General features: G+C 45.8%; 1 protein-coding gene across 6 annotated transcripts in view; it reads left to right on the top strand.

Moving 5' to 3' along the window:
- Window positions 1-2,774: 2,774 nt before the first annotated feature.
- The window catches only part of RNASEH2B (ribonuclease H2 subunit B), a 67,430-nt gene continuing 58,024 nt past the window's right edge, over window positions 2,775-12,180 (top strand). For 2 of the 6 annotated variants that reach the window (XR_007151030.1, XR_007151032.1), the window contains exon 1: window positions 3,025-3,513. Coding sequence is in view for 4 of the 6 variants with exons in the window: in XM_047853374.1 (XP_047709330.1) it covers window positions 3,291-3,513 (223 nt within the window). In the remaining 2 variants the exon portion in view is untranslated. Of the gene's footprint in view, window positions 2,902-3,024; window positions 3,514-12,180 lie in introns of those variants that run through there. The other 4 variants (XM_047853383.1, XM_047853374.1, XM_047853364.1 and 1 more) reach the window with 4 other exon arrangements.

Here is a 12,180-nt window from a genome sequence, read left to right as displayed (position 1 = left end):
GGAATGTGGCTAGTGGAGAGCAGGGTGTCCCTGCAGTGGGAACACAGTGTCAAGTGCTCATTGTGACAAGGGCAGTTCCTTGTGGCTAGGCTGTGGACAGGGAGGGAGGCAGTGGGAAGTGTGGTTGGAGGGGCAAGTGAGGACAAGATCTCAAGGTCCCTCTGTTCAAAGCTTAGTATCTTGGACTTTATTTATCCTGAGGACAATAGGACTCTGGAGTCAGTTTCCTATATCACCACTGGTACCCCTTCTAAGAAGGTACTCAAACATTTTAAGTGAATAAAGGAAATCGTTTAGAAATGTTTGTTGGAACAGATTTTTTAAAAATGTTTTTATCCCTGGACGGAAACGCCAGAAAGTAAATTATACTCATTCATAAAACATAGTGACAGTCGCCCATGTGTGCCCTGGCTCCTCTCTTATTTGACTTTTCTTGCCCCCTCACTCTACCTGTCCCTTATCCTATTACCCTCCATTTTGAAGATGCCATTCCTTATGTGTTCCATCCATGGTCTTAAAACTGCATGTATCCTTTTAAAAGATACAATGTTTTAAGTGGGTTTTATTTTTTAATGTTTATTTTTGAGAGAGCCAGAGAGCGGGAAAGCATGAGCGGGGGAGGGGCAGGGAGAGAGACTGGAGACACAGAATCTGAAGCAGGCTCTAGGCTCCAAGCTGTCAGCACAGAGCCCCACGCGGGGCTCAAACTCACCAACGGCGAGCGAGATCATGACCTGAGCCGAAGTCGAACGCTTAACCCACTGAGCCGCCCAGGTGCCCCTTATGTGGGTTTTTGATTTATCTACTTGGTATTCTATTAGTCCTGCATCTTTTTTTTTCTCTTGATATGAAGCATCCATGTTGCTGTGTGTACATGTAGTTCATCATATGAACATCTAGTCCATTGCTTTGAACTGCCGCAAAGTCCATGTATAGTATGCACTGTAGCATTATTTATAATAACAGTTTGAAATAACTTAAATATTGCACACTAGGGAATGGCTAAGTAACCTTGGTACATTAGCAGTATGAAATAATGCCTCCTTTAACAATACTCTGGATGCCATGGGAAACATGTTTATACAATGCTAAGGGAGAAATGCAGACAAAATTGTCTTTACTCTGTGCAAACTACCTCCTGATAAATACATATTCATACAGCCAATGGCTGGAAAGGATCAGAGAATGAAAACAATTCTGTATGTCAGAGCAAGGGAACTGTGGGTAACGTTTCTCTTGTAGCTGTTAATAGCGATTATGGTGTGCCTGGGAGTTTAGCCTACACACGCTTTTCCCCTAGTATAATCTTGGGGGAGGGAAGAGATCAGAGCAATACTAATCTGCTGCCTGTCCCAGCGTTGGCATCTGGATGTCCCTCCTGAGGCAGAAGGGTGTGTCCTCCAGTCAATTTCAGCTGCATTTGCCACCACCACTCCCCATGGGAAATTGGACTGAAATTAAAACTCCTTTCAGAAGGCTGAGATAGATGGAGTTCTGCCAAAGTTAACTATCTTCAAGAAAAGTGAAGTGCATTAAGCTATGTAAAATATTATTCTTCCATTCGTGCAAAAAGACACGGACTTGTACGTGCATGGAAAATTTTTGGAAGAACAGACAAGAAACTGTTAACAGTAGTTGCCCATGGGGATGGAGATTGGGGATCTGGGGTAGGAGGCAGACAGATTTTTCTTTAAAGTATAAGAGAAGTATTTATTATTTTCTTTTAAGAAACCCTGTACCAGGTACCACTTTTTCAATTAAAATTTTATTTTTCAAAGTTTAAATCACCAAATTTCATGAACTTAACTTCTAAACATCGCTTTGATTAAAAAAAAAACCTTTTTTTTACTTTATTTGTTTAGAGAGAGAGTATGGGGGGGAGGGGGGTTGTGCAGAGAGAGGGAGAGAGAATCCCAAGCAGGCTCCACACTGCCAGTGCATGCAGGGCGAACTTGCGAACCCTAAGATCATGACCCGAGCGGAAACTGAGTCCCACGCTTAAGGACTGAGCCACCCGGGTGCCCCTTAAATATCCCTTTTAAAATGTCTTACATTTTTAACTCATTACAAAGATTCTCCCCAAATAACAAATTCGTATTTTGAGCACCTCTTTTTAGTGGTGAGAGCTAAGCCCAATTCGAAGACTACTTACAATGCATTATGAATCCACAAAGCACAAAATACTGTGACCTCAATTCCAACGCAGAATGCAACCGACAAACAAGATATACTAACAAGAATGACATCAGGATTAGAATCTGATGGCAGTTGTCCTTAACACGGATCTGCTGCAGGCTTTTTCCTCCACGCTTGGTGTTCGCGCTCCCCAACCCTCCGGGTGCGGCGGCCCCATCCGTCCCGGGCCCCCCCCCCCCCCCCCCGCTCCCGGGGGGGGGGGGCGGCCTCGCTCGCTCTCCCACCTGGGACTCCTTCCGCCGCCGGCCGCGCCACCACTTCGCGGGCCGAGGCTCCCCCGCCCGCCGCCGCGTCCCAGGGTGGCCGCCCCGCGCGCCGCGTCACTCCGCGCCCTCGGTGAGGACCTACCACTGGCCGCGCAGCGGAGGGGAGAGGCCGCGACCCTTCCCCTGCCGGCGGGCGACGCGCCACCTCTCGGGTCGCTTCGGCCTGGCGCTAAATTTAAAAACGTTCACAGGCGCGGCCGGCTGGCTGCGGAAACGAAAGTTAATTCGTCCCGCGGGCCGCCTCCCGGGCTCCGCCGGCCCCTCCGCGCGCCGCGCTAGCGGGGATACACCCTTCCCCCGCCATCTTCCGCCGGCTCCGGGCAGGTCCCGGGCTCCGCGGGTGAGGCCTGCTCGCGCCCCGCGCAGAAGGCGGGCGGCAGGGACGGCATGGACGGCGGGGACCGGGCTCGCGCCCGGCAGCACGTGTTCCTGCTTCCAGGTAAATACGCCCGCCCCGAGCGGCGGCGCGCCTCGCCCGGCCCTCCGCCCGCGCGGTCCGGCGGCGGCGGCGGCGGCGGCGCGCGGCCGGACTTCCACCTGGGGCGGCGGGGCGCGCCCCACGTCGGCTCTCGGCGGTCGCGGCCCTGCGCGCGCACCCCAGCGGGTCCCACTCCCGCGCGGAGCCCGGGCGCCGCGGGCACGGGCGCTGCGCGTCCCCGGGCCCCCGGTGTGGGACCAGATTCTCTCCCCGACGCGTCGCACCCGCTCTCGGTCACTCCTTACAGCTGACTGCGGGGTTTGCAACCCAACGCCGAAAGCGCAGAAACGGGCCGAGCGTTATTTCTCCCGCTGCGGTGGGCTGCAAGGAGCGGCCCAGGCCTGTGGAGAATGACGCGGGCTCAGGGTCTCGCGGCACGCTGTGGGGCCCGGAAGTGTCTGTTTCGGGGGGCAGTTTGCTGTCCCCGTCTCTCTCCCCACTCGGCAGCTGGCCCAGCTCTGGGTTCCTACTGGATAGGATCCAGTGAGCCCGGAAAGGCCTCAGACGCTGTGCACCTTTCTAACAAGGCCCAGATGATGGTAGGGGTTAGGACAAGTCTTCAAAGAAAGTCAGGTGGGTAGTTAATGAAGTGATGGAGCCAGGCCCTTTGTCAGCCTCCCCCTAGGTGGTGAGGGGCCATCCGGGGTCTGCAGAGGATTGGAGAAATAGATACCGCACGCGATGGGCTCCAGGAAGTGTCAGAAAGGCGTTTGGGACTAGGGAATGCAAGCCCGTCAAGTTTGGCCCTCTTGTAGGTTGATACATTGATATGATGGCATAACATTGGAAATAAGGAGAATCCTTGGTTCACTGTGTTTAATTTTTAGGTTTAGCTCAGCAAATGCAGTGTTTTTACAGCAAATAATGGTCTGATGATGTTATAGGTATCTAGCAATCTAGACTTTCATGGTGAATATCGAAAATTCTTACCTGACAGTGTGTCAAGAATATTTTTGTGTGTATGTTTCACTTTTTCTCCCTTTATAGTTATTACACACAATACGGTATACAAATTTAAGTGTGCAATTCAGCAAATACACTCCTGTATTTTCATTATGTACACGTACGTGTACACCTCTGTAATCATCCCCCAAGTCAAGATGTAGAACTTTTTCAGCAAGCTCATGCTTCCTGCTAGATAGCCTCGGGTCAGTGCTGACCTTTGTCACTAGAGATTTGTTTCGCCTGTTTGGGTAAATGTGTACTCCTATAGGTCTGGCTTCTTTCACTCAGTAGTATTTCTTGAGATTCATCCATATTATGTGTAGCAGTGGTTTGGTTTATTGGTCGATTTGTGTTTTCATTGTTGTGTGTATTTTATTGTGTGAATATCCATACTGTTTATTTCCTCTGCCGTGGGTGGACATTTGGATTGTTTCCACTTGGTAACTATTGTGAATTGCACTTTTTTTTTTAAGTTTATTTATTTATTTTGGGAGCAAGCAAGAGAGAGGGGCAGGGGCAGACAGAGAGGGAGAGAGAGAGAATTCCAAGCAGGCTCTGCACTGTGGGCACAGAGCCCAATGCGGGGCTCAAACTCACCAACCTTGAGGTCATGACCTGAGCCGAAACCCGAGAGCCAGATGCTTAACTGACTGAGCCACCCAGGCACCCCATGAATTACACTTCTAAGAACATTCTTTTTTGAGGCTTTTGGTAGAAAGAGGCACTCATTTCCCTGGCGTGTGTACCCAGGAGTTCCCATTGCTTCATATCTTCACCAGAGATTTGTATAGGCAGGTTTTTTAAAAATTTTGTATTTGAGAGAGAGAGAGAGAGAGACAGGGAGAAAGGCAGAGAGAGAGGGAGAGAGAGAGAATCCGAAGCTCAACATGGGGCTCCATCTTGCGACCCTGAGATCGGGACCTGAGCCAAAATCAAGAGTCCGACACTTAAACAACTGAGCCACCCAGGTGCCCGGAGATGTATATATACTAAAACCATTAAAGCAAATTTCAGGGTTTTGATAGAATCTAGCAAAGGCCTACTCGTATACATGTTTTACATTAGAAAAATCTTCTTCTTGTTTTTGTGACATCAATTCAGTGAGATTTTAAGGGTAGGAACTCCAATTCTTTCACAATCAAGTGCATTATTATTATTTGGATACACACAACAGCTGCTGATAATTTGAGTTTCTTATTTTGTTCTGTTTAATTGGTATTGACATTTTCATTCTTGAAAATGCATATATCCTCATCGTATTAAACACAAAAACCTGGGGCGCCTGGGTGGCTCAGTCGGTTGAGCTTCCGACTTCGGCTCAGGTCATGATCTCATGGTCTGTGAGTTCGAGCCCCGCATCGGGCTCTGTGCTGACAGCTCAGAGCCTGGAGCCTGCTTCAGATTCTGTGTCCCCTCTCTCTCTGACCCTCCCTCGTTCATGCTCTGTCTCTCTCTGTCTCAAAAATAAATAAACATTTTTAAAAAACCCACAAAAACCTTCATTAACTATTGCATCCCTGAAAATTAAAAAAAAAATTAATGTTTTACCTATTTTTGAGAGAGAGACAGAGACAAAGTATGAGCAGGGAGGAGCACAGAGACAGAGAGGTAAACACAGAATCCAAAGCAGACTCCAGGCTCTGAGCTGTCAGCACAGAGCCCGACGCGGGGCTCGAACCCACAGACCGTGAGATCGTGACCTGCACCGAAGTCGGATGCTCAACCGACTGAGCCACCCAGGCTCAGGAAATATATGCAATTTCCATATCCCTGAAAATTTTAGGTTTAATGTGTTTACTGCTGGACTGTGAGAAGTTCAGTCTGCTTCCCGTTCAAAGCTGAGATGTCCTGTGGCCTATGAACTCCTTGGAGAGGGCTGAGCCAGCCGCTCAGGAGCTGCGTTGTCTGGCTGGCTTGTTCTTTACCACTACTTGAGCTTCCTGTTCCTGCCTGTCTGGCCGGCCTTTAGTGCCACCTGCAGGCTTTGAGCATACAAACATTGGTGGTTTCACAGTTCCTGCAGTGCAACAATGCCACTCAAACTTGAGGGCGTAGGTCACCTGGGGAACTGGGCCCCACCGCCAGGGTTTTTGATTCGGTGGCTCTTGGGAGAGGCCTGAGAATGTGCATTTCAAACAAGTTCCCAGGTGATGCTGATGCTGTCGGTCTGTGGACACCACTCCGAACCCCTGCACTGAGACAGCCCTTGGGAGTGGGTAGAGAGGAGTAGGAATGGCCAGCCCCAGGTTTAGCTCTTTTTTCATGGGCCGAAATTTGTATCCTTAGGGGTGTGCGTGTAAGTCCAGGGTATGAGGCCCATCTTCACAGACACATATTTGTGGGTTTTTTCTAGCAGATGAGAAATCAGCTACGGTAAGCTATGCATTTGAGACAAGGAGACTATATCCTCCTTGGAGTGAGCACCATAGCGCCAGTGAAATTGGGCCCTTAATTAAGAAAACAAAGATTATAGATTTTTCAAGAATATTTGGTGGAAGCCGTTTCCACTCAGTTTTAGGAAATTTCTGGGATTGGAGGAACTTACTCTGTTACTGGAACACAAGCTCATTAACCAACAGATGAATAGAACTTTAGAGATTTACCTATGAGGCAAATGCAAAGCCACTGGTCCTTGGGATGACACTTTTTTCTTGCCATTTAGTTCATGTTGTTTATCAAGTTGTCTACAATAACATTGTGTTATATGTTGAAGGATATATTAAAAAGGACTATTTAGGCCTCTTGCTTTTTAATTCCTCTGGAGAAGTCAAAACTCCCAGAGAAACAAAAACTGAAACTTGGAAAGGATACTTGTGAGGTAGTAAGGCTTAGGGCCTTGACTTTCCTAGGCTGCCAGGGACAGAACTGCCTCCTGTGCAAGCAAGACAAGCATTTCTTGTAGTTTGGGATGGTCTTCGGTGTTTCTCCAAAAAGTCCTGTGGGTTCTAGCCTATTCACAGTTTTAGTTACTGTAAGAGACCATTAACATCTCTATCTTTTAGAATTTGGTATAAGTTTCTATCTCTCTTTGCTGCCCTAAGAATAAATGTTTAAGTCATATTCTTAATATTTTTCTCTAGTCTAGGTTTTGTACACTTGTCAGCTCTACTAGGTTGGGATAGACCCTAATGTGAAAGGTGGGCTGGGAACCAATTCACCAAGTATAGAAGTCTGTGTGGATTGTTTGTGTGGCTGCACCCTATGGCTGGACCATCTCCAAGGAGATGTCAAAACATTGGAAAACCGTAATGTTGTGTGAGGGAAGAGAGGAAGGACAGAAATGATCTCAGGACCACTAAATTGATTTGGGTTAGCTTAGGCTGAAAGCATCCCTCATTCAGCCCCCTGATTAAAAAGCCCCCAGATCAAGGTAGATGCCACATCACATTTTCAGCTGTAGACAAGTTTTGCAATAAAATTATTCACCTTTATCTCCAGAAAACACACATTCAAAAGCATTTTAAGAAGAATTGTATTTGTTCTTTCCCCACAGCATGAATCGTTCCAGCTTTTGCACGGTAGAGGATGGGTTGCTTTTGGGGGGGAGGTAAGAATCACAGGCCGGCCTGCCTGCCTACCTTAGACATTCCAAATACATTAATGAACCTTTTATGAGAGGCAGCATGATGATCACAAACAATACGATCCTCTTTGTCTCTCCAAATAGAATACAGAAATAGATTTGAAAGCATTGTGAGAATGCAGGCTTTAGAACCATGTTCTAATTAAAGGATTAAAAAAAAAATCAACTTTAAAAGGCAAAAGTAGTTTTTGTAATTAATGGTAGAGACAATTTATATTCATGTTATTTCTGATTCAAGTCTTGTAACTTTTTAATAAGCCCACAAGAAACACCTCTTATTTGAAAAAAAATAATAATAATAGTGTGAAGTATGTGGTAAAGGAAGAATTGCTATAGACCCAAATGACTTTTTTTTCAGTGACCCTAAAATGCATAAATAAATAAAACTTTTTTCCTCCTTTACCTAAAGGCACATGGTTAATGTCAGAAGAAAACTATAAGCAGATTTTTTGGTTTTTTGTGAACACTGTTTACACGTATGCATGTTTGTGTTTGGAAATCTAGCTTGTGGGCTGAAAGCTTCCTTACTTTCAGAAGAGCTTATTCACAGGGCAGGAACCTGTACTGTACTTGGTAGGAGATGGGGCACAATTCCAGCACTGGTTTTAGACAATCTCTGAATAACTAAGCTCCGCTTCTTGGGAGATTTGTCTTTTACTGAATAGTCTTCTGCAGGCCGTCAGCAGCACGGGAGTCTCTGAGTTCCCAGCATGGAGCATGTTTAACGTTTTCCACACAAATCCTGAGGCTGGTTTTGTCTTTACGAGGCTTTTTTTGGTGGCGGTTCCACCGACCTTTTCTCAGACGGCCACTGGATCTGCCCTATCTGAGCACACTCTGAAGCGGGTGGACTTAGTCGGTTGTCAGTTGTGCAGTCAAGCTGAGCCTGATACTGTCCCGCTAGTAATTGTTCCGAAAGATTTGGGATATTTATAAGAACTTTTAACTCTCACATATTTATCCTCCAGGGCAGAAAAGAGTTTTCATAAAAGGAAAGTAAGAAATGTTCACAATTTTTTTTTTTTCCTTTTTTTTTTTAAATTTTTTTTTAATGTTTACTTATTTTTGAGGCAGAGAGAGACAGAACATGAACGGGGAAGGGGCAGAGAGAGAGGGAGACACAGAATCGGAAGCAGGCTCCAGGCTCTGAGCCATCAGCCCAGAGCCCGATGCGGGGCTCGAACTCACGGACCGCGAGATCGTGACCTGAGCCGAAGTCGGACGCTCAACCGACTGAGCCACCCAGGCGCCCCCACAATTTTTATTTGAGTATGGTTGTCACCTAATGTTACGTTAGTTTTAGGTGTGCAACATAGTCTTCCAGCCACTCTGTGCGTTATGTGTGCTGTGCCCACCACGAGTGTAGCTGCTGTGTCACATTGGCTGTTCTCCCCATACCCTACCTTTTATTCCCATGACTTGCTCATTCTGCAACTGAAACCTGGATCTCCCACTCCCCTTCACCCCACCTCTTCTCCTCTGGCAACCGTCAGTTTGTTCTCTGTATTTATGGGTCTTTTCTGCTGTTTGCTTTGCTTTGCTTTGTTTATATTCCACATGTAAGTGAGATCATACGGTATTTGTCTTTCTTTGTCTATTTCACTTAGTATAATACCCTCTAGGTCCATTCATGTTATTGCAAATAGCAAGATTTCATTGTCTTTATGGCCAAGTAATATTCCATTGTGTATGTATGTATACACACACATTTTACATAAACACACACACACACACACACACACACACACACACAATCACATCTTCTTTATCCATTCATGTATTGATGGACACTTGGGTTGATTCCATATCTTGGCTGCCGCAAATAATGCTATAATAAATATAGGGATGGCCATAGCAACCTTTTTCTAGATAGGTCACCTAAGGCAAGGGAAACAAAAGCATGTCAAAATAAAAAGCTTTTTTAAAAAGTTTTGACTACATCAAAATAAAGAGCTTCTGCACAGTGAAGGAAACTGTCAACCGAATGAAAAGGCGACTCACTTAATGGAAAAGTATATTTGCAAATCATATATTCAATAAGGGGTTAATATCCAAAATATAGAGAGAACTTATACAACACGACATCAGGAAAACAAATAATTTGATTAAAAAATGGGCAGGAGACCTGAATAGGCATTTTCCCAAAGGAGACATCCAGATGGCCAAGAGACACATGAAAAGATGCTCACCATCACTCATCAGCAGGGAAATGCAAATCCAAACCACAATGAGATGTCACCTCACAACTGTCAGAATGACTAAAATCAAAAAGACAAGAAATAACAAGTATTGGTGAGGATGTACAGAAAAAGGAACCCTCATGCACTGTTAGTGGGAATGCAAACTGGTACAGCCACTGTGGAGAAGAGTATGGAGGTCCCTCAAAAAATTAAAAGTAGAATTGCCATATGAGGGGCACCTGGGTGGCCCAGTCGGCTAAGCCTCCAACTTTGGCTCAGGTCATGATGCCTGTGTTTGAGCCCTGCATTGAGCTCTGTGCTGACAGCTCAGAGCCTGGAGCCTGCTTTGGATTCTGGGTCTCCCTTTCTCTCTTCCCCTCCCCCACTGCACTCTGCCTCTCTCAAAAAATAAATAAACATTAAAAAAATTTAAAAAATACCATATGATCTAGTACTTCCACTACTGTGTATTTACCTAAAAAAAGCATAGTTTTTTATTTGAATAGCAGAAAAGGGGGGCACATGGGTTTTTCCCATATCCTCTAGGCATTTACCATGATGTTAAGACACAAACAGCTTATCAGTATTTTCTAAAGTGTTGTAATAAAACATACCTAAAACTAGATTTATGCTATTTGTTGGCTCTATGTCCTTGGACAAATTGCATCTTCTTTGTAAAGCCTCTATTTCCTCATCTCTACAGTGGGGAGAACAGCTCTTTCTCCTAAGCTCCCCTTTGCGACCCAAGATCTTAGTCGCAGACCTGGGACAGAGTGGGCATTCGGTAAACATTCACTGAAGGATGCGTGTCTCACGTGCCATTTTTTCCTGCGGTCTTGGCTACACTGCCCTTTGTCCTCCTTTTGCACTTCTATCCAAATCCTACCCCTTTCTTCAAGGCCTGGTTCAAAGTTAGTTTCCACAAAGCTAAGCCATTTGTATAGACCACAAATGAATTCCAGTATTCTTCAATTTTTCTCATTTGTCGATTTCTGCCTTTATTTCACTCTGCACTCATACTACTCGCTAAAATACTCAGGGTTATTGGGGTTATACAACATATCTCTGTTTGAATGCCCGTGACTTTGGGTCTGCCTGGACTCTCCTGCCTGCTCGTGTTCACGTTCTCTGCCTGCCAAATGCCTGCCTGTCTCTTAACCTCAGCCCCTGGCTCCTCCAGGCAACCTTCCCTCCGAGCCTCTCGCCTGTGAGTGTGCGAGCTCGCGGTACCTTCTCGGCCACCTACGCATCTTGTGATTATTCTGTCCACTATCCTTTTTATGTAAAGACGTATTGAACCCCCAGTACATGCCAGCAGCTGGAGAGAATCCACGTGCGTTCCGCCTGCATCACCACCACCGGCTCCTCAGTGCTGGGCACCTTGGCCTGAGGCTCCAGAGCCCTCCCCCTGCCCAGTGCCTCTGAAAGCAGAGGTGTGCCACTGAGGACTCCCAGGCTTTTTGTTCAGAGGTCCTTTATCTGTGCCTTTTAAAGATCTGCCTTTCTAGGTATACCTTGCCTTTCCAGGTATGACTGTTGCTAAAGTGGAATGGGCTGCCTGCTGGAGTGGTCAGATCTGCATGTTCTCATGCCTGTTTTATCATCTGCCTCTGAAACACCGAGGATCCAAGCTGGCCGAGGTCTCTAGGCGGAGCTAATTTCTCTGCAAGAGTCTAAGACATTTGGTGAGGCTCTGCTTTATCAGTATAGAATAGTATAGGTTAGACTATACTGCGCTATACTATGCTATACTATACTGTATATTTTAATAGTCGAATATTATTAGAACAGTAATACAGACCCAGTGCTGTATGGAAACTTTACCCAGTTCCCAGTATGGAAACTTTAGCGATGCGGAAAAATATAAAGAAGGAAATAATTTATCTATCATCTTGCCACTGAGAAATAACAATTTTGGGAATATTTCTTTCCAGTCTTTTTATATTGTATGTATCCTAGTGTGAACTCAGTGTTTTTCATTTTTTTCTCATTTTTCTATTTTTGGCTTTATTTCACTGTTTATTCTTTCTACTTATACTATGAATTTATTTCTTTTTTAAGAAAAAATGTTTAATGTTTATTTTTGAGAGAGAGAGAGACAGACAGAGCATGAGCGGTAGGGGAGCAGAGAGAGAGAGGGAGACACAGAATCAAAAGCAGGCTCTAGGTTCCAAGCTGTCAGCACAGAGCCCGGTGCGGGGCTCCAACTCACAAACTGTGAGATCATGATCGGAGCTGAGGTCAGACACTTAACCAACTGAGCCACCCAGGTGCCCCTGAATTTATTTCTATTGTAACAAATATACCAAATAAGTTTTGCTTCAGGGCACCTAGGTGGCTCAGTTAAGCCTCTGACTCTTGATTTGGCCTCAGGTCATGATCTCATAGTTTGTCCCTGCATCAGGCTCTGTGCTGTCAACGTGGTGCCTGCTTGGAATTCTCTCCCTCCCTCCCTCTCTGCCCCTCCCCTGCTCATTCTCTTTCCCTCTCTCTCTCAAAAAACAATTTAAAAAAAAGTATTACTTCACAGCA

Source organism: Prionailurus viverrinus, chromosome A1, assembly GCF_022837055.1.
Source record: "Prionailurus viverrinus isolate Anna chromosome A1, UM_Priviv_1.0, whole genome shotgun sequence".
NCBI lineage: Eukaryota > Metazoa > Chordata > Mammalia > Carnivora > Felidae > Prionailurus > Prionailurus viverrinus.
Note: the sequence above shows the minus strand (reverse complement) of the source record. Positions and strands in the feature narration are given on the sequence as shown.